Below are 23,706 nucleotides of genomic sequence, written 5' to 3' on the forward strand. Positions count from 1 at the left end.
AGCACATAGTGAGAGAGTTAATAGGTGTTTCATAAAGTTATTATAGTGGTCAGTCATAGGTAATCAATTCAGTTCAAAATCATGTCCATTATTGGGATATTTTCAGTTCATATCCAGGAATGAACATTAACTGTATAAAAAAGAACTTTGTATATTTTAAAAGTTATTATTTATTATTAATTTAATATTATGTTATTATTAATATTATTATTTGTATTATTAATTTAATATTATATTGTTATTAAGTTATTATTTCATTGAAATATAACTTTATTAACTTTTTACTCTATGTAGTTGGTTTTGGAAATATTTCATGTTTCTCACTGTAAGATGTACAAGGAGCTGTCAAAAGTTAATTATTTTTGCTAAGGAAGACAGGCAAGATAAAGCTGCTTAAACATTAGACTCATTATATATTGTAAATCATTATTTTTACCATGATAAAGAATTATCTGCTAAGAAGAGAACGGATGACAAGAAAACTCAAGAGAAGGTTTTAAAAGAAGTAGAAGCTGTATCTCTAAACAGAGGTAAGAAATTGGTCACTGCCAAGAAACTTCCTAAATTTGATGTGTATTTTTGTATATTTCAACTGGTACTATTTTCTGCATACAGTTCAAACCAATTTCTGTATGAGACCAGCTAAGAATAAAGTAATTTAGTAAACTAAATGTTTTTAAAACATATAATCACAATATTGTAAAAATTATTTACACTTGCATTGTGGTTTAAGGCTTATGGGAAAACTGTTACAGAAACAACATGTCTGAGCTTTCAAAATAAAAAAATATTTGGTTTTATTGGGGAATTTTATATTAATTGTACATTTTTCTATACCAGTCAAACTCTATATAAATGAGGCCTGACATGGTTAGGTGGTCAGAGTGCTCAACCTTTTAATCTGAGGGTCGCGAGTTCAAATCCTTGTCACACTAAGCATGCAAATGCATGATCTTTCAATCATGGAGTGTTGTTATGTGATGGTCAATCCCAATATTTGTAGTTAAAAGACTAGTCTAAGAATTGGTGGTGACTGCTAGTGCAAATAGTCATGGTGTAGCTTTGCATAAAATTAAAAAAAAACAAATCGTGAATATTGCTTCATCTTTAAGATATGTCTTCTAAAAACCTGATATATGTGAACAGTTTCATGTAAATGTAGAAAAAACATTAAACAAGAAACTGCAAAGGTTAAAGTTATTATTAACCAATGGGTTACGTATTTGACATACACTTTATGCTTATATAGTGTTGGAAAATACATTCTGAAAGATTTTTTGAAAATAAAAGCAGATTACAAATATTAATTGTTTTCTTTCTTTATACTAAAATTTATGACATCATATTTGCTCTGTTATAGTATTAAATGCACTTATTAACCCATTCACTGCAGCTAGGATGTATATTTTCCAGTGCTCCTAACTCCTTACACTATAATTGGGCCAAATGTTTTCCACTGTTGATCCTTTTTATACCTTTCTCTGCTGGGTTTGTGTTAATCATCTTGGCCAGATGAGGAGCTACCATCATTTTGTCTTATTGCCTCTTCATCATCAAGCATTTGAACACCACTTGACTTACCTTCACTATCGCCCAAGCTATCTGAGTCACTTGCATCAAGTATACTTACATATTAATTAGGGTTAATACTCGCTGCTGTAATGATGCACAGTTGTCGTACATTCTACTAAGATATCTTGTTGGTTACTGAAGGGCTGAGGAGATAACAGTGAAGGAAACCATATGTCAACATTGGGTGGAATGTCAATACCTTCCAAGTTAGTTTATTCCCACATGTGTGATGAGATGATAGCACTGGAAAATATACATCCTAGATGCAGTGAAAAGGGTAAGGGCTTGGCTTTTCTTTGAATTTCAGGAAGAATTTTAGGATTTAAAAGATAATCAATTTTTTCGATAATAATCTCACAGCAAGAAAACATAAGATTTTCTATTTGCTGTTTTTCTCTTACTTCAAATTTAATGTCACATTTTAGCTTTGTAAGCCTGTAACGTACTAATGAGCCACTGGAGGACACTTAGTAAAATAAAGCAACACATTTACTTTAGGAGTTAAGAAATGTAATGCAAAGTAATGTGATGTAATGAAATGAGATATTTTATGATTCTTTTTGTGCAGCAATAGAAGAGCGAATTGTGAGCAAGCAGGAGTCTCTGGAGAGATTAGCCCAAGATGTTGTTGCTGCCCAGGTACAAGCTGTTGAAGCTGTAAAGCAACATACAAAGAAACTTTATAAAGCTTTAGATGAACTTTCTGTAAGTTATAGATAGATTGTTTCATTTAGTATGTTAAGACATGTATTATTACATATGTATTTAACATTGGTTAAATAGTAGTTATCAAATTGTAGATGTTACATGTTGTTTGTTCTTGAACAGATAGTTAGAAAGATAGTAGGCTAAGAAGTGAATAAATGTTTCATTCTTGAAAAAAGTATTACATAAATGGAGGTATAACAGTTTGAAAAATATAACTACATTTAGTTTCAAATTGAATTAAACAAAAAAACAAACAAGTTGTCAATATTTTCCTATATGTCATGAAACTGTATAAAGTTACGAAATACATTTACTTTTGTAATGACCCCAATGATACAGCAGTGTGTCTGTGGACTTACAACACTAGAACTTGGGCTTAGATACTCATGGTGGGCACAGCACAGATAGCTTGTTGTGTAGCTTTGTGCTAAACATCAAACAAACAAACAATACTTTCATTATCGTTATCTAATAAAGTCGCATAGTGCATTTACGTTCAAAATCATTATTCAGTAAAGTCAATGTAGTGCATTTACATTCAGAATCGTTATCCAGTAAAGTCATGAAGTGCATTTACATTCAGAATCGTTATCCAGTAAAGTCATGAAGTGCATTTACATTCAGAATCGTTATCCAGTAAAGTCATGAAGTGCATTTACATTCAGAATCATTATCCAGTAAAGTCGCATAGTGCATTTATGTTCAAAATCATTATCGAGTAAAGTCGCATAGTGCATTTATGTTCAAAATCATTATCCAGTAAAGTCGCATAGTGTATTTACATTAAAAATCATGATCCAATAGAGTTGTGTAATGCATTTACCTTTGAAACAGAATGTAATAAATTTGTGCAGTATACCCCTGAATGATTATGTAATAAAATATATAAAATCAAGAAGTTGGATAGAAAATATATCACAGCTCATCAAATCTTTCAGGATGCTGATGACAAGAGTATGTGGGTTGAAATTAATGCTGCTAGTGAAGCAAGGGATAAAGCATTGAATAATGCTTCCACCACTGCAGCCAATATCAAGTAAGAAGAAAATTAAAATGGTTTTTTTGTGTTTAAGATTATTTAATATTTGTACCATGAAATGGAATGACTATCAAGTGAAATACTATACAATATGTGGCAACAGTTCTGAGAAACGTTTTTCCAGATGCAGTTACCATCTACTGTGTAGCTTTCAGTCGTTATTCATAAATGTATTGGATCATCCATTCATCCACACACGTGAAGTAGTTACTGTCTGTACATGATAGATAGAATGGTTGCTTCCTGTATGTGAAACAGAATAGGGTGATTAAAAATTTGTTTGCTTTTTCTATACATACTTAACATCTGCATGTGTCGATCCTATTTGATATGGTTTTCATGTAATTTTTTGAATAAATTAGTTGCTACCTACAGTGGTAACAAAGAACTTAATAAAATAGACTGAAGTAAAAATGCATTGTAAATGGTAGTGTGATTTTGCTTATCAAATAATTGTAATATTCAATGCTCAAAGTTGGATAATTGGCATTGTATATAGTGTTTCTATTCTATCCATTCTTGAGGTGATAGTATCTCTAGTTAAGTATTTATCCAAACTTAAAACCACTTCAACATTATATCTTAAAGGGTCAACTTTGTGAACATATTCTTTGACTAAGGTTTAGTATTACATAGAGTTTAGGTGTTATTTGGTTAAATAATATAACTTACTATGACTTCATGATTGAACAGTAACTGAAATGGGATAACTCTTCAACAGCTATAGTGTAAAAAGAAAGAAAGAAAGAAAATTAATAGTTTTGAAAGAATATTTTAAAATGTAACTAATTCTTGTTCTTTTTATATCACTCAGTGTTAAATTTCATGTATCATATTAACTGATTTAGCTGTATTTGTTACTGGAGTCATAATCTGTGAAAACAGTTTTCTCGTTCTAGAGCTAACATTGAAGAACTCAAGGCAGTAGTGGCAGATGGACGAGCAGATATGTTGACAGCACAGAACTCATCACTCCTACAAGCTGAAGAGGCAATAAGTAGAGTTCTTTATCAGATTCAGACTGCAGAAACTGAGGTAAGAAATCTGTTTTACAGAGTAATTTTCAGGATTTGTGGTATATCCAGGTGAAACTGAATTTGGTTTCAAGCTATGTTGAATAGGTTTGCTTGAGAATGGGAGATTTACTCATGATGCTGATCACATATTAGTAACAACTCTTTTACCCACTGAGTTCATGTAAAATTAAATAATGAGACAGGACACAAAATGAAATTAAAAATTTACAGTTTTCATTAAATTCTAAATGCAAGTACACTGTAAGTGTCTGCTTTAGAATATAATGGACTGTTGATTTTCCTAGATATTGTCTATGGTACACACTTCAGGATCCTATTCTAGACTATATTGACTAAATGCATTTAACCAAACTGACTTATACTATCTGTGTCACTAATCATTCTCACGACAACATAGATGATGCTGTAACCATTATGCATATCTGAACAACTATTGAAGAATATTGCTGTCAGCATTCTAAAATAATGTGTTGCATTTAGTGATACCTCTCTGGGTAACAACATATCTACTTCTGAGGAAACAAAGATAGTTCAGAACAAAGCATGTGGTACCTGTACATATACAGACCAAAGAATTAATTCAAAATAAATATTATGGTATTATAAGGAGGTAGAAATGTGTTTTATATGTTCAAATACCACACTAATGTTTTAATGTAATGATGGGTACTAAGTAATACAATATTCTCCTCTCCTGTTTGCATTGTGCCCAAGTTCTGTTATCTGTTTACATATGGTGAGTTTTGTGTGCCCATTTGAGCAACCCAAAAATGCAAGTCTGTGGAAGATGTCCATAAAGTATTTGGTGTAAATTCCCATTTGTAACTGTCTTACAGAGGAATTTAATTATGAACTTGGATGCCCTTTCTTAATGGAGCCATATGTTACCATCATATCTTGCTGTCATCTAGTCTGTACATGAAGTATATCTTCTTATAAGGTAGTGGTGATTACATGTTGGTATGGTCATTAGAAGAATTTGTCTTAAGTTTTCACAAATTTGGACATTTAACTTTAAGTACCATTGTAACTTTAACATATAAATACTTTAAATCTCTTGATAAAACTTACAACATAGTATTACCATTTTTGATAATAAATCACTTTGACTTTTGTAACCAAGTAAGTTGACACATGCTTCATCCAGTTTGACAACAAATTTCTATTTGTTCCTTTCCATACACAGGTTTGTACAATTTGTTTCATTGAGCCATGACTGTTTCACACCTTAATCCATATGAAGTATGTTATTTGCACTTCCAAGAGAATCTCCTAGTTCAGTTGTAATGGATCCTGTGTTCTTGGGTTACATACAGTGACAACTGTTTAACATTCTTCAGTACTTCCACTTATTGGCCAATGATTTGTGGAGATGAAAGATCAAATTGATTTCATTCATTACAAAAAATTATAAGGAATATGGAAAGAAACTCTACAGTCATCTTTTTATAATGGTTTTTAGGCCTGTTGATTTTCCAATTTTTGCCTGTTTTTGATGTTGAAACAGTAACTTTAAATGTATTATGCATATAATGTGTGTGTGTTTACACAAATGGTTTCATAGAATTTTTTCTCTAGCTGTCCAGCTAAATGATAATTTATGGCAGCAAATGAAAAGTTTGCTGTGGATTAACGTAAGAGAGATAAAAGATAGATTTGGAAAAAGTGGTATTTTTTACACCTTCTGATTTCAAACTGTAATGGACAAAAAACAAAACAAAACAAAACTGCAGCTATATTTGTAGAAAATATTAATTTTAGGCTTTCTGTAACAATAATTGTTTCTAAGAAACAAAACTCGTCCTTTCAAGTTTACTGTACAAAGTACTATAATGATCAATTGTCACTAACATTTAAGATGGATTTCTGCCAGTTAAGCTGAGCATAAGACTTACTGAAATAACCTTTGTTTATAAAATGCAGTTCTTCCCAGTCCAGTTTAGTACAAGATATATTGTGATCACATTTTATTTATAAACTTCATATTTTACCTAATCAAATTTAGTATAAGATGTATTTTGATGACATTTGTGTTTTATACGTCTAGTATCCAAACTTTAGAACCTAATCCCAAGTACTTGCCTCAACCCAAACATCATACATTTCTCAAGCTGAACCTTTGTTTGCAGGGAGGACATTAATAAGAGAATGTTGAGCTGAGAGACAAACATATTATTCGTAATTGTTCCAGCAAAGTGTGAAAAAAGGTAGCCTCTCATATTTTCATTTTATCATGTAATTGAATATTTTGATGATTTATTTAATTTTTCAGGTGGCCAAAGCATTAGGAGAATCAAAAGTTGTTAATGAATACAAAGACATTATTGAAAAAGGCAAGGAACAGTTTAAGAAGGAACTAGAGGCCATCCTTCCTGATGTGAAACTAGGTAAAGCATACACTACTGTTTGTGTAAAACTAGTTGAAAGGGCCTTTATTATGAATATAAAACTGGGTAAAAAATACACTACTCTGTGTAAAACTAGATGAAAGAACTTCTATTATTAATGTACAATTAGGAGAAAGAGTTTATGCAAAAATAGGTGGAAAAGGTAACTACTGTTTCTGTAAAGTTGGTGAAACAGGTGACCTACTCTTTAGGTAAACTTTAGGTGGGAAAAGGTAATCCTCTTATTGAAAAACTGGGTGAAACAGATAGTAATCATACATAAACGTTGGTGGAATGAATGATGAAAATATTTGAGATCTTAAGAAGAATTTTCTGTTCTTGTATTCCAGAAATAAGTCTAAACTTTATGACAATAAAGTGTAATGTACAGTGTATTTTAGCTTTGTTTTGGAGCACAGTGGCTGATTTAAGGTTTTGTGGGCCCAGGGGCTAATAATTTTTGTGGGCCTTGCATCCCATGTAATTTTACATAGAAAAAAATTATCAGTGGGTCCCCATTAAAACCATGGCCTCTAGGGCTGAACCTCCTTTAGCCCCTACATAAATATGCCACTGTTTGAGCATGTTACAATATTAACAACTTGGTTTTAAACCAGTCATTATTACTCGTTGAAATAATGTTAGAAATTGTATAAATGTTCATCCTCCTACAAACAGATGGAAAGAAATTTGTTAGTATAGTAATATTAAGTGCAACTGTTCTGTTTCTGATAGGGTCCACAGTTGTTTACTGGAATTATTCAGTGAAAATAACATTTCAAAGAATATACATAAATGGATTGCTTTTTGTATGAAGTTTCAACATCATCTAAGTTGTTGTGGGAACTAAAAAAAAAAATTAAAACATGCTAGCTTACAAATGGGTTTTCTATTGACGTCACTTTCATATAAAGTGAATTATTTATAAGTTATGAAATTGTTATCGTTGTAATCACACCATTCATCTTCATACTTAAAACTACTAATTTATACTATCACTTCCTCCATAAATAAAGTTAATGTAATATTCAAACAGTAAATATTAGAAAGCAAGTATTTTATACTATTCTCATATTCAGAAGTAATGTTAGTGGATTATTCCAATTGTCATGTATTAAAAACCAACGATTTCACACTACTTTTATATTCAGAAGTAATGCTGGTAGATTATTCTAAGAGTCAGGTACCAAAAACTAATTATTTCTCTTGATTTGTTATATTCAGAAGTAATGTTAATGAATTATTCAAACAGTCAATACTAGGAAACAATTATTTCACACTATTGTTATATTCAGATAGTGGAATATTTTAACAGGCAAGTACAAAGAAGCAAATATTTCACACTCACATTTCATAACAAGTATAACTGTAGTAATTCTGTGCTAACTTCTAAAAGGCCTTAATATCATAACAACTGTAATTGTATCAAATGGCATATGTAAATAGTGTTCCAACCACTGCTGTATTTACCTTATCCCAGCTGGCCTGAGAATCTCTGGACTGAGTGAAACATTGCCTGAAACAGATATGATAAATACATTGTGGCTGAAATACTGTTATCATACACAACTTTGATTCTTGAATTTCCGAGGAACTATTAAAGAAGATAGTGTTAAAAAATGTAATAGGGTTAATAATAATTTCTGGTGACAAGTATGATGAATTTCACTCAGTTGCTATATTTAAAAGTAATATTAGTGGAATAATCTAATGGTCAGTTATCTGTCTTGTACTAGGCCAGCAGGTGAATGAAGAAAATCTTAACATTCTAATCGCTCATGCTTACCGTCGAGTGGAACATCTTCAAAGACAGTTAGCAAAACAAGCAGTAAGTTCATCATGATACACTGCACCACAGCATTGGGTCTTGTAATAAAATTGCTGTAGTTAAATTTTTTTTTTTTTTCAAAATTAAGACCCACATCTGTACTGAGGTAAAAAAATATAGTATTAAAGATATAAAGGAATAACATTTAATAAAAGTGGAATGATAAAAATAACATTCATGGTTGAAATATCTATAATTATATGAAATATCTTAGAGAGAATTTTAATGTAACTTTCTTAATTATGAGTAAATTATGGATGTTTTAGTTTCAGAAAATATCCTTTCTTTTTTTCTCTTCTAATGTTACTTAGGCATGGCTAACCTGTGGCTTCTTGACTCCATAGATATGGCTCTTTAATATCTGTCTACATACAAGATAAATATTATTTTAAAAAAATATCCTGAAAAGGCAGAATTTATTATGTGTTTTGACTGAATTTCCTTGCATGTCCCAATAAATAGACTCCAAGCTGTTTATCTGGCTGGAATATATCATATATTGTACTCTACTTTAGCTCTCTGCCAGTACCCCACTCCCACTCACAAAGTATTAATACTTCTAAAATGCACATTTAAATAGGTAAAATACAAAAATGCTTTGTTAGAATGACATTTGTACAGCTTCAAATAGGTGAAATACAGAAATGCTTTGTTAGAATGACATTTGTACAGCTTCAAATAGGTGAAATACAGAAATGCTTTGTTAGAATGACATTTGTACAGCTTCAAATAGGTGAAATACAGAAATGCTTTGTTAGAATGACATTTGTACAGCTTCAAATAGGTGAAATACAGAAATGCTTTGTTAGAATGACATTTGTACAGCTTCAAATAGGTGAAATACAGAAATGCTTTGTTAGAATGACATTTGTACAGCTTCAAATAGGTGAAATACAGAAATGCTAAACGTGTTAAGGCGTACGACTCGTAATCTTACAATATTTGTTTCAACAATAGTGACTGTATTCCCACTTCACAACTCAAACTCTTGTTACAATATTTGTTTCAACAATAGTGACTGTATTCCAACTTCACAACTCAAACTGTTGTTACAATATTTGTTTCAACAATAGTGACTGTATTCCCACTTCACAACTCAAACTGTTGTTACAATATTTGTTTCAACAATAGTGACTGTATTCCCACTTCACAACTCAAACTGTTGTTACAATATTTGTTTCAACAATAGTGACTGTATTCCAACTTCACAACTCAAACTCTTGTTACAATATTTGTTTCAACAATGAACTTATTGCTATTAGAGTTGAACTACATTAGAAAACTTGATACAGAAACTTAACCAAAGGGATATTTATTTTACATGGAGAATTTGATGTTTCGTTTAACTTTAGTAAAAATAACATTAAATATAGTGTTAATTAATGTTGTTTCACCTTATATATCAAGAATAAGTTGCAAGATTAAACAGTTTAGAATATTGAGTATTAATCTAAAATATGGAAAGAGACACACAAGATAGTGATTTATATCAGTCTATGAAAAGAGATTGTAGTTACCAATCTGTATGAAAGTACCTATTTATCAACATAACTGACTGTAATAGGTTACAGAACAAAACAGAGTGCAGAAAGCCATGGAAAATCAGAAAGAGGAAGACAGTAAGATTGCTGACACTCAGGTATCTATAGAACTAGCCAATCAACAGAGGGAACAAGAAATAGCTCATCAAAAAGGTGTAAGTAGTAGATATGTGGTAATTTTATTCTTTTGATTGGTCAAGCACTGATTTTTATATGAAATGTATATTTAAACAGCCATTGGGTTTGACAGTTAAAAGTAGCCTTATAAAACACATCTTTAATATTTAATATATTTTAAGAGTTACTTGTTGTATCCTTTCAAAAAAAAGAAGATCAAGGTAATCTAGTTTCACAAACAATGCTCTAATTGAAACTAAATGTTGGATGGTAAATGATGCTTTAATTGGAACTAAATGCTGGATGGTAAATGATGCTCTAATTGAAACTAAATGTTGGATGGTAAATGATGCTCTAATTGAAACTAAATGTTGGATGGTAAATGATGCTCTAATTGAAACTAAATGTTGGATGGTAAATGATGCTCTAATTGAAACTAAATGTTGGATGGTAAATGATGCTCTAATTGAAACTAAATGTTGGATGGTAAATGATGCTCTAATTGAAACTAAATGTTGGATGGTAAATGATGCTCTAATTGAAACTAAATGTTGGATGGTAAATGATGCTCTAATTGAAACTAAATGTTGGATGGTAAATGATGGTCTAATTGGAACTAAATGCTGGATGGTAAATGATGCTTTAATTGGAACTAAATGCTGGATGGTAAATGATGTTTTAATTGGAACGACGTGGTGGATAATAAATGATGTTTTAAGTGTTTCTTCACTACACTTTAGTGACAATATAATAATGAATAATTTTATATTGTTAATTAATCTCGATTTCTGAAAGTAACTGTTGGGAGACAAAGTTAGGAGGGATGTTTTATTTTGAACAATATATTTTTTTAACTGCTATTCACAATAACTTTATGTAAATACATAAGGTTCCCATGTATGTTTCTTATGATAGTTTTTGAAATTGTTAAATGTGTTTCCACATAAACCACGCATCTAGATGTTATGATGACATTACAAACTCTTACGTATGTTACCACATAACCCATGGTCCTAATTCTTATGATGGTGTTAGAAACTATTACATATTCCCGTATAACCGACACATCTCAATTTGATGATATTATAAAGTATTGCATAAGTCCTACATATAATTCTTGTGATGGTGTTAGAAACTGTTAACAGCTATTTGTTTGTTATGCTACCTTGTGCTCTGATTCTGATGATGTTACAGAAATTCTATATACAGAGATGCTAACCATTGCGATTTGAGCGTAATCATTACGATTTTAGTGTATATATTACAACTATACACTCATACAGACAAATATTACGACTTGTTGCAACTCCTATATAATTACTATGTATTATATAGGCCTATACAATAAAGTGATAAATTGTTCCCCCAGGTCTTGAAAGGGGTGAAAAGAAATTTTCTAGTGAGACACATATAAATTTTGATAATAAATAAGATATAGTCCAAATGGCTACTTGCGATAATCATGTTTGTGCTTGAAATAATAAAAAAATATTTGTATCTCCAACATCTACCAATAGTTTGCGTGCGGTGATTTTCCATACTGGGTACGTGGGGGAATCCATAGTTATATCATCAGTGCTTGTCAGCCAATCAGCACTCGCATAGATGGGTATTTCTCGTTTCCTAAGCGACATAAAAACACCAATACAATTGTTCACAAGATGGAAAAAAAGAGGCCTTGTTCACCAGATTGTCTTGTTTCTGGCAAATCTATAAGGACTAAAACTGTGGATCAAAAATTTAGGAAAGAGTATAGTGCAAAATATCCGGTCATTGCATCAAAAGTCGGTGACAGTCATGTGTATTGTACAGTTTGTCACATCAATATTTCTGTGGCACATGGCGGGATAAACAATTGTTCCAGACATACAAAATTGGCATCTCACCAACAAAAGGCTGAGATGAAGGCAAAACAATGTAGATAATGACATTTATGAGTAAGAATTCAGAATATGAAAAAAGAATTTCAAAAGAATTTTTTTTAATTTATTTATTAAATACACAAAACACAGTCATAAATGAGCAATCTATAGCAGTAATAAATAATAATAGCTATAATAATAATATAATAATAAACAGCTTAGAGACATTGGTCAGGCCTAGTAGCTGCAAATGATAAAAGGCTCTGTCTACAATCATTATGCTCAGTCATTTGAAATAGTTGGCATCTCTGTATATATTATGATGCGAGAAATCATTACACATGTATTCCCATGTTATCTATACTTCTGTTGGTAATTAACTATTTACCCTAATATGTTTACCAGCTGTATTATTAGAAGCTAACATCTCAAAAACAAATAAAATATTAGTTTATTTCTTATTCTGAAACTGGGTAAATTTTATCTTGTGAAACTGTATGCTGACTGACCTCTTTATCTGAGTCTCCTTCTACACATAGAAGCTGCATGGAGTGCCTCTAGTTTTGTTCTTGAACTCAATCATTTTTAATTATGAAATTAGGTAGAGTGTCTTCTTGTTTATGATTTTGTGATTCAATTAAATTTTCTTCTATGTTGTATTGCAAACTGAGACTTTGTATCAACAAGTCCATACCGTTAACAATTGTCCTAGGATTATTGTGTACATCATGAACTGGATGTGTTTTTATAAGCCTACGTGGCTTCCTGCTAAGAAAACCAAAGTTACAATATGCAGTAAATGTAATTCTGGTGTTTAAATTCCCTGTCTCTTCATGTTTGTTTTTAAACGTGTATTTTCATTTGTTTTTGATGTACATTAATAATTTTTTAAGTTTTCTAACTTGCATAAATTGATTTCAGTTCCTGTCTTCAAAAACAATCATCTCTTATTTCAGCAACTAAGTATCCTTGCTATTCACAACATTTTCAGTAGTTAGTCACTAGTTTTGATTTTAGTACTTCGAATTTAATGGGTTGCACTTTGTGTTTATACATCATATCATTTTTGTTTATAAAATATGACTAAATCAAGTTTGAATTGAAACAAGTTCTCTGAAACAAATATCTGTACTTTAAGATCAATGACTTGAAGGAGGAATTGGAGCTTGAGCTCCGCCAACAGTTGCAAGGCAAGCAGCCGCTCACAACGACCACCTTCAGGAAGTCTTGTTTGCCCAGCAGAAAGAGATGGATCGCAAACATGAACTTAATCTGAAGGACAAACTTCTGCAGGAGAAAACCCGTCAGCTCTCTGAACTAGCTGATGCCATCACAAAGCTAAAAAGCATAGAAGTCACTCTTAAGGGTAAGATTTGTGTCAAGATATGTGATAATGTGTAAAACTGGTGTAAGTCAGAGTATCTTTAGTAAAATGTATGACTTATGGCTGTAAGAACTATTCTTCTTTGTTTAAAATTTGTGCATATGTTATCAGTACCAATATGAGGAATGCTACAGGAAACTTCAGAGAAATGTTCATCCACTAGACACTTTCTAAATAAATGAAGACATTTTTTTAACCCTCAATCAAAAAGCCTATGGAATGGAAGAACAAAGTTATTTAACTAGCAAGGTGAGTAGTAGATTTGAACTAAACTGATGTGGTATTGAAGATGTAGATCTGATGTGACTTTGTTTCTACTTCTCTAAATGACATGGCATTACCGTGGTTCTAATTTTTCAACAATTATTCCAAAGTAGTTGACTAGTGAAAAAAAGGTGCTTTTCAGTATAATAGAGAATAAATGTAGGTGATGAAATAAAAGTTTTATTTTGTTTTATTTGACATTAGAAATTAATAAAATTACTTTAAGGTTTACTGACAGAACATCAAATAATTTTTCTTTCACCAGCTCATGAGCAGCTTGACACAGCAGCCAGGAAGGCCCAACAATTGTGGTTAGCATGCCAGGCATTGAAGCAAAGTATTAAGTCAGGGCAGCCTGATCAGGGAGGACATGACCAGCCTAAGCCCTTATCCAATGAAATAATGGCCATAATAGCAGCTGCAGAAGAAGACAAACCATATGTGTCAAGTGTCTTAGCTGGCATACCTCAGGAAGCTTTGCACAGAGGCGCCTTCACTGAAGAGAGTTTGAAAGAACGTTTCCGTGAAGGTGAGTAGAGTTTGCCGACGGGTTGCTCTTGTCGATGAAAACAGTGGTTCCCTTTACCAGTACCTAGTGTCCTTTCTGCAGTCAGTTTTAGTGATTGACTCTGCCAGAATCCCTGTAGGTGAATTGACTGGTAAAACTGAAGTGGACCCATCTCAGTGGCATACTTTCGACATCCTGTCTCGTATTCACCATTGTTTAGAAAAAGAGGACTTGGAACAGGCCCTTAGATATGCAAACCAGTTAAAAGGAGAACCAAGAAACGTAGCACGTGACTGGATAAAGGAGTTGAGATTACTTTTAGAAACTAAACAGGCAGCAGATGCATTAATAGTTCATGCTGCAGCTGTTAGTGTTCAAGCATATCATTGAATAAATTACGAACATGTAGATCCATCAGTGAAAGCCGAGTTGTGTATCAGTTGTATCATTGAATACAATCTAGACTAATTGATCACTTCATGACTAACAGGTTGCATCATATAGATAATTAATACCCCCCCCCCCCCAGTCTTCTTCATGTTTGTTTTATTTTATTTTTTGTAGAATATGTTGGTTGGTAACATTTTTATAAACAAACAATTTTTATGGGAGAGTCACTGAACTTTATGTTTACTCTTAAGTGTTTAATTTGTGAAGTTACTTTTAGAAGTTGCATTTATACAGAAAGTTTAAGTACCCAGGAAAATGTATTTTAACGTAAACTGAAATTGTTTTTCTTTTCTTACCAATTAAAACATCACCCTAACTTGTAGTTCAAAAGGCTACATTTATGTAGAATTAAAATTTTAATTAAAAGATCCAGTAGAATTTCTTGTAACATGTTTACTTGAAATATCTGGATGGGTTTATACCAAAAAGGGAGGTTCAACTTGTAGAGGTTGAAGATTCAAGCACTGAATTCCATTGTAGAACATGGAAAACCTCTTTATGACATCAGTAATGAGAAAAATAAAGATTTACTGAGTATCACGTGTTTTCTCTAATTTTCAATGTTGATCCAATTCTTCACTAAATTTAGAAGGTTAACTTACAGAGGGCCCCCTAGTGGCTTAGCAATAAATCTGAAGGCTTGTGATACAACAAACTGAGTTTTGGTACACATGGTGGACACATCACAGATAGCCCATTTTGCATCTTTGCACTTGATAAAACTAAACCAATAGTGAGTGATGATCATTAACATTTTGACTACCAATATAATACGCTGTACATCCACATTATTTACTAACATGTTAACAATAAGTTAAAGAAATTAAAAATTAATTATCGGGTTTCTTTTTCCACACATCACATGTACTTTATTAACCTGAAGATTACCTAGGAAGGTCGAAACGTTTTCCTCTGCTTATCAGTAAAAGTGTTAATATCCATACCAGCCGTTCTGAGATATATATTTATTTCAAATGGGTTTCTCGTCATCAAGAAACACTTCTTCTGTTGTATAGGTGGCGTATGAGTCACCTCTGTGTGTCCCAATACAATCATTAGTATAACCTTGACTCATATGTGAGTAGTACGAGTGTCTTTATAGTGTACTCGCTATTATTTGTATCATGAAACTTATAAACTTGACCTCACTACTGTTATAAAGCTCCCTCTCTACAAAAGTGGAAGAACTATATGCAAATTTAGCATAACTAACTATCGGAATTGGTAGCTCGAAAGAAAAATGTAGCATTCACGTTTAGAGCTTTCTAGAATAATATTTAAAAGAGGTCGCCTGCCATTAAATCGTGATGTAGAGTAAACTGAATAGAAGATTGTCAGGTGTTTCAGAAATTAAAAACAAGACTTGAATACGAATAATGTTCTGAAAAATGAGAGAAATATCTACATAACCACACTAGATAAATAACGAGGAAGATAAATCTAGTTGTTCGACACAAAACACATATAGTTTAGCTAAAACAGGAGCAGCAGAATTATCTATAAATTTAGTCCTACTTAAGTTTTTGTAATAGCAGAATGCAATACCTGGTTTAAATTTACACAAGAAAGGAATATTCTAGAATTTTCGTTAGTCTGTAATTTAGGCCAAGATAACCCACAAACCTCTTTTAATACAGGTAACCAAGTTTCTTTATTCACTAGGCTGGAGTCCAGGCCTAATCGATTAAAATAAAGCAAAGAACAATACGATGTGCTCCATAAACCAATAAGCAGGAGATCAGATGACGTCAGTATTCACATTACCTCTTGCCCTCAAAATACAGGCCAAGCCTCAACTTTTAATTTCTATCTTTCGACCATAATCCTGCCTAAGCTCCTTTGGGCAAAGGCTGGCTGTTTAACAACTAGTCTTGCTTGTAATGTTTCAAAGGGATTCAGAGTACGTGTAAAATAAAGTTTTTCTTGTCGTGCTCTAAAGCTATTGACAGTACGTGTAAGTTATAGCCTTAATTGCTATGCTACAAAGTGATTGGCAGTACATGTTCCAAAATGACTACGAAACCACAATTGATTTGTCATTCTTTAATGTGACTGACGGTATATATAGGCTATAAGTCCTTCCCAAAAGCAACTAAGATACCATATATACCAGAATTGTTTTTGTTATGTTTACATGGCTGACAGTAAAAAGTCATACTCCAAAGTGACTGAGAGCACGTGTAGAATATAGATTATTCTGTCATGCACCAGGACTTTAGGCCCTTCAATCGAACATTGGTTACATGAATGTAGCTATAAAAGAAAGGCACGTAATTACTCACTTAACAGGAATAATAGATTAACTTTTTGTCAAGTTTCTCCTCAATATATAAGCAGTGAAAACAGGGTTTCGATACTCACAGTGGGGAGAGCACAAACAATCTGTTATTTAGTTTTGTGCTTAACAAAAACAAACTTTAGATTTAAGTCAATAAAAGTTGAAATCGTTGTTTTATTATTTGTATTTAAATTTTATCGCATTACTGAATATGAACAGAAAATATACAAACATTTGGAGAAAACAGTAGATTAGAAGTTTCAGTACATACTATTTTTGTACTTTTTTATCACTATTCTACTAGGCCTTGGATGTAACCACGAAACAAGTGAAAACGTGATTTTTTTGTGTATTATAAATTATTATAGAAAGTTATGCTGTACTTTTTATTACAAGGCCTATATTAGTTTTAAAAGTATAGGTCATTTTAATAAAAGTAACCACGGATAAAAAAAAAAAGTGCATATACCCACCAGTATCACAGTTTGCGTGAACCACAACTGAGTGACAAAAGATATATGTAAAGGTTTATTTTTATTGTGATTTACCCAAGTTATGTCAACAACGTTTGACCATTTTATAACAACAAAATACACAGAATGATAATTACTATTTAAATTATATGATTGCTAGCCCTTTTACTATCCTACTTAAAACATTCATAAAATATTGGAACTTGTAATATTACAGATATGACACGACAAAGTACTGTTACGAAGTGATGCCAAAAAACCATGTCGTTCACTGTTATGAAAATCAATGCTGTTCGAGATTATTACATTTCGTAATGAAACGAATGGTGTATAATCTAATATATAAGCCTTCTCTACTAAGTAGTTTATTATAGCGTAGGAATAACGTCTAATAATTTCCATTTCAGATGACACAAGTGATATTGAATTGCATGAAAAATAACATGTGGATGGTTTACATTATAACAGTAATACTGGTATAGAAATATAAATTTTAATTACCTTTACACTGTTATGATGAGTGTATATTGTTCAAACGATTCTGCCATCTATCTGTAAGATACTGTGTTCGGTTCTCGTAGTTTGTTTATTTGATGTAAAGTTAGGTTTGGCTACCTGCTGTGTCTCTCACGATAAAAATTGAACTCCTAGTTACAACTTTGTAAGTCCGTAGGCTTAATGTCTCATGGGGAGATGTGTTCCTGTAGAGACACACGGACATACGTTCGCCTAATACGAGAAATTAAATTTGTACTAAAAAAGTTTTAAATACTAAGAAACCCTTCAATATAAAACCAGAACGGACATTCTTGAAATTAGAAAGGGGGTTTTATGAAATGTGTTTAATATTACAACTAGCTAAGGATTTGATCTTATATTATGAAACTAAAAACTACATTTAGCTCTACAATATCCAATAAAGTATTTGTAAATAACTGAAAGCGTCGTAATGAGAGTGAAGTGACGTCATTATTGTTTTAAATCGTCTGCGTTCTGACTGGGAGCAAAAGCGCTTTTTAGAGTAATAAAAAATCTTCACCATTGTATTATTTGATCTGAATAAGTCATACAGTGGATAAACATAGACATGAACAATAGTATTGCACTTAAACTGTTCAAAAACGAGAATCGGAGAAAGCTTTGTAGGAAATAAATGTTGTATTATAAGTATCTTTACAGCCGGTTTTCACTTGAAATCTGTAAATTCACAGCAGAAAACAACTAAGTCACGTTACAAGTACAAAAACCTACAAGGAAACCTACTTTGAAAGGTTAATTACAAAATCCACGTTACAGATGCAAAAAGTCCAGCATGGCCAGGTGGTTGAGGCACTCGATTCGCAATCCGAGGGTCGCGGGTTCAAATCCTCGTCACACCAAACATGCTCGTCCTTTCAGCCGTTGGGGCGTTATAATGTGACGATCACTATTTGTTGGTAGAAAAGTAGCCCAAGAGTTGGCGGTGGATGGTGATGACTAGCTGCCGTCCCTCTGGTCTTACACTACTAAATTAGAGACGGCTAACGCAGATATTTCTCGTATACCTTTACGCGAAACTCAGTAACAAACCCTCAGATTACGAGTCGAGTGCCTTTACCACCCGGTCGTGCTGGGCCCTTGTTGTCAGGAAGATGAATGTAATAGAAAGGTTACAGTCCAGGTGGCAACAGGGTCAGTAGCTATCACTACTGTTGTTCTTCTGCTGTTCCTGTATTAAACTAAATATGCTGGCTACGACAAGAAATGTAAACTCGTGAGACTCATGATGCAAAACGTACCAATCTTTTCACTCGTGTTAATATCTCATCTCATAAATTTAAAACTTTAAGGACGAGTTTCATATATATTCACTAAGTTTTTGAAACTTATAAATAACCTTTTTAAACAAAATAAATCATTTAACACTCACCATACAATAATTGTCTGTAAGGTCGCAGATTTTCAGATGTGTTTCTTTATAGCCATAACAGGGGGCCACCGACCCTGCGCCTTCTGTATTGTAAGTACTACAACGATAGCACTTGAGACTTGGCAATATGTGGATTTCTATGAAACATACATAACCCACATGTATATTATATATTTTGTTGTCTTGACCTAATCCGAAAGTAAGGTCTGAGTTTAAGACGTAAATTAAGAGACACTGTTAGGCTTAGAGAAATATTGTAAGTATTCTATCAATAATTTCCAGAATATATAAATTCCACGTATTTTATGATATCAGTATGTTTTTCAAAATGATCCACAGTACTGATATTATCATGTGTTTGAACATGATCCACAGTACTGATATTAGCACATGTTTCAACACGATCCAATGTTGATATTAGCATGTGTTTCAACACGATCCAGTGTTGATATTATCATGTGTTTCAACATGGTACAGTGTTGATATTAGTATGTATCCTAATATAATTCTCGTTATTTAAGCTAAGATCTTGTTTGAACATGATGTAAAATATCTACATGTTTTCCGAGATAATTGGGAATAAAAAAAACTAAACCGTGAGAACGTGTAATTCTCGTGAACACCACGGGTGCTTGTCTTTAACACGGTTTAGTTGCGTAAAAAATTACAAGATGGTGAATGAGATATCGGGTATATATAAACACTTCTTTTTAATGAAATGTCCATTCGATCACAGAATAATGATCACCCAGCGAGAAATAAGTACTTTTATTTAAAGTATTTGTTCTTACTGAGAGACAAACGATCATTAGAACGTGGGCATTACAACAAATGTTGCCTCTTCTTCCTCACGCCAGTGGTTCAGCGGGATATTTGCAGAGTTAGAACACATTGTGTAACTTTGTGCTTAACTTCAAGCAAATAAAAACAAAACTGTAGACCAATACTCGGTCTAGAGGAACAAATTTCAAGAAAAACTGCTTGTTCTAAAAGTAAATAATATAATCCACAAACATAGAAGAAGAAAAACGCAACGAACTTAAAAACGAAACTATGATAAGACAAAGGTTTCAAATGACGTCATATGAGACAGCTTAAAGTCGTTTCCTACTGGCTGAAGGGGAGAATGACGTACAAAATGGAAAATCTAAAGGTTAAATTTAGGTTTAACTGTTTGTTGTTTTCGTTATCTGGTAAACTCGGGGAGATAGCTTTATATCAAAAAGTCACTCAAGGTACTTTAGCATGGTTTGAGTGTAACACTATGCAACACAAATTTTGTTCCTGGATAGTGTATGTTATTTCTTAATTGCTTATGCTGTAAAAGTACAGAAAGTGGCCATTATTCCCTTCAAACATTGCTTTTGTGACTTGGATAATGAAATTTAAAAATTAACCTATTTTCTATGTAAAAACAGGCAAATTTGCACATTTTCATTTACATAAGGTCTGAATAAAACAATATATGAATCAAGATTTATATGTATTTATACTAAAGTTATACAAAAATATTTAGAAGTGAGTAGTTTTTCGAGATGGCTGCTTTCTCTCTGGCGGAGTGGGTACAGGGAGCTCAGGGCAGTGTGACACTTGGGCGATAGATGATGGAAGGTCTGGATACATAATAGTAAATGCATTCTTACCAGCCAGACGTTTGGAAAGGTCCACCATGAAGAAGTAGCAATTGCTTGAGTGGTCAGTGGGTTCACGCCAAATTCTTGGAATAGCGAACTTCATGACTCTCTTTCCTCCTCTGTACCATCCTGAAAAAAGAGCAAAATAAAATTGTTAGTATGAAAAATAAATTTATTTCATCCACAACTAATGTGTAAGAGGTTCATGCAAAATATTTTATATGTGATATTTTTCTATGCTATTGGAAATTAAAAAAAATAATTAAAATATATTTAAATTTTAAAAGTTCTAAAATTTGTATAATATGAAATCTTACTATTCAAGCAAGCTAAAATTGTCCATCTGACCTTTTAGAGTTTTTTTTCAGTGCTCACAGGTAAAATGAGGTGCCCAGGGTTTGTCTTTATCCCCGACAGGCAAGCCGAATTATGTCTTGTAGGCTTCACACACTTTAGAAGACGCTGTCACAGTACTTTTTTGCTCTTGTCTTGATAAATTGGCCACATACATAGCAGAATGCGTCTGGAGAATGCTTGCAGCTTCTTGATGTCATCTCTAATAAAATCAGATAGGTCTATGTGTTCACATAGGCAGCTAGAAAATTCATGCAAGTTCTACAACATTCTGGAAAGTTCTTGAAAATTCTCTATCGGCTACTCAGCACTGAATCTACCTGGAATGTTCTGTAAAATGGGTAAATTTGAAAATTTAATTACCCAGGTCAAAAGCAAAGTTTGAAGAGAAAAACAGATCTTTTTACATTTACTTTAAGCACAAGCAACTGGGAAATAACACTTTCTGCCCAGGAACAAGAAAAAATAAAAATTTTGTTACATAGTGTTATCTGTTCCATTACAACAAGTGACTTGTGAATGAGAGTTGTGTCTATTCTGTAATTATCGAAACATAAGCATCTGACCTGAGTAGGTGACCTACGTTCATCTCCTGTGAACATCGAAATTTCAGCATGTGAACTGTGTAGCTGATCTACGTTTGTTTTCTGTGAATGTCGAAACATAACCGTGTGATTTGTGTAGGTGACTTACGTCTATCTCCTGTAAATGCCGAAATATAACTGTGAGACCTGCATCTACCTCATGTAAATGCCAAGACATATGCTTGTGACTCGTGTAGGTGATCCATGTATATTTCTTGTAAATAACGAAACATAGGCATGTGACTTGATTTGGTGACCTACTTCTATCTCCTATAACGAGAGCATTGTCTGTATATCAGTCACGTGATTAGTGTCTCTTCTGCCTATTGGTCGTAGATTACGTAATGATCAGTATTTTATTACTTGCGTAATGTGGTAATTTAAAACATAGGTTCAGGTGTTTGATTGAAATATTGGAAATAATAAAGGGGGGGAAAAAAACTTCTTGTTCGTCCATACATGGACTGAGCCCTGAAATGGGCCTGAGTACGATGTTATACTTTTACTCTGGCCCAAAACTATAAAAAAACAAAACAAAAAAAAACCCTAAAGACAGACGCTATAATCGTTCGGGAGGGAGGAAGAGGTCTGATGTACCTGACCCTCCTGGGTATTTAACATCAATACCCAAATACCGACACAGTGAAACTTTAAATATCGCTATACTCTTCTCTCCGTGAAGTGAAAGATATTTGTAAATATTCGTTGGAATTTTTCTTTTATCTAAGGAACACACATGTACATAAACTAGTACTTCTCTGATATCTTTGATAAAGTGTTTGTTGAATTATTAGAAAACTGAGCAATTTTACTTTAGAATTTTTTTATTTGCTTAAGCATGTTAAAGAGAACACGGTAGAGTTACTTAGATAGCCTCGAACCCTCTTTTCGAATTACTCACGAAGTTGAAGAAAACGACAACCCAAATATGCTCGCCCTTTCAGCCGTGGGTGTGTTATAATGTGACGGTCAATCCCACTATTCGTTGGTAAAAGAGTAGCCCAAGAGTTGGCGGTGGGTGGGGATGACTAGCTGCCTTCCCTCTAGTCTTACACTGGTAAATTAGGAACGGCTAGCACAGATAGCCCTCGTGTAGCTTTGTGCGAAATTAAAAAAAAAAAACGTTTATATACCATTGAACAAAATTAGTCAAATACTAAATAAAACTAAAAATGAAATCAATCTAATGCAAAAAAAACAGGAATGCATAAAGTTCAATGATATTGTCATGAATGTGGTCATGCAGTCATTGGTAAAACTAAACGAAACTTAAAATTTGGAATAAATGAACTTATTTATTTTTGTATTTTGCGCAAAGCCTACATGAGGACTATCTGCGCTAGCCGTCCCTAATTTAGCAGTGTAAGACTAAAGAGAAGGCAACTACCCACCGCCAACTACTCTTTTACCTACGAAATGGTGGAATTGACTGAAACATTATAATGCCCCCATGGCTGAAAGGACGGGGGTTTGAACCCGCAGATTACGAGTCGAACGCATTAACTAACCAGGCTATACCGGGCCTATAAATGAACTAAGAGAAATGTTAGCTGAACTTGTGAATTATACTAGACTTATCAACCAGTGTGTGTGGGAGAGAGGAACGGTTATTTTATCTCAACCAAATAATATGATTACTAGAAATAATAAAGAACACATTTAAATAGTGAAACACGGCAAAAATAACTTGATCTGAAATAAAGATAAAGGATTAGGAAATCAGAAAGTAAGTAGATGGCGTGATCTTTTATTTTATTTGAACTGTAAACTAGTAATC

General features: G+C 32.8%; 2 protein-coding genes across 3 annotated transcripts in view; one reads left to right on the forward strand and one right to left on the reverse strand.

The window, feature by feature from the left end:
- The window catches only part of LOC143223735 (MICOS complex subunit MIC60-1-like), a 35,911-nt gene extending 20,677 nt beyond the window's left edge, over positions 1–15,234 (forward strand). Inside the window, exons 6-14 of the mRNA XM_076452101.1 lie at positions 447–530; positions 2,141–2,277; positions 3,219–3,316; positions 4,219–4,354; positions 6,629–6,743; positions 8,480–8,571; positions 10,136–10,267; positions 13,230–13,457; positions 14,005–15,234. Of these exons, the coding sequence (XP_076308216.1) occupies positions 447–530; positions 2,141–2,277; positions 3,219–3,316; positions 4,219–4,354; positions 6,629–6,743; positions 8,480–8,571; positions 10,136–10,267; positions 13,230–13,367 (932 nt within the window). The 3' untranslated portion in view covers positions 13,368–13,457; positions 14,005–15,234. The remainder of the gene's footprint in view (positions 1–446; positions 531–2,140; positions 2,278–3,218; positions 3,317–4,218; positions 4,355–6,628; positions 6,744–8,479; positions 8,572–10,135; positions 10,268–13,229; positions 13,458–14,004) is intronic.
- LOC143223736 (uncharacterized) lies at positions 7,927–22,126 on the reverse strand. 2 transcript variants are annotated; one of them, XM_076452104.1, is made up of 5 exons: positions 22,039–22,126; positions 21,340–21,675; positions 21,001–21,120; positions 19,358–19,494; positions 7,927–8,259 (listed from the first exon to the last, which is right to left on the reverse strand). In XM_076452104.1, the coding sequence occupies exons 3-5, from the start codon at positions 21,092–21,094 to the stop codon at positions 8,215–8,217; spliced, it is 276 nt and encodes a 91-aa protein (XP_076308219.1). In that variant the 5' UTR covers positions 21,095–21,120; positions 21,340–21,675; positions 22,039–22,126; the 3' UTR covers positions 7,927–8,214. The 2 variants fall into 2 exon arrangements, with proteins under 2 accessions (XP_076308219.1, XP_076308217.1); XM_076452102.1 differs by having other exon boundaries at positions 21,912–22,119.
- Between the last annotated feature and the right edge of the window lie 1,580 nt (positions 22,127–23,706).

This window comes from Tachypleus tridentatus, chromosome 8 (genome assembly GCF_004210375.1).
Source record: "Tachypleus tridentatus isolate NWPU-2018 chromosome 8, ASM421037v1, whole genome shotgun sequence".
In the NCBI taxonomy this organism is placed as follows: domain Eukaryota; kingdom Metazoa; phylum Arthropoda; class Merostomata; order Xiphosura; family Limulidae; genus Tachypleus; species Tachypleus tridentatus.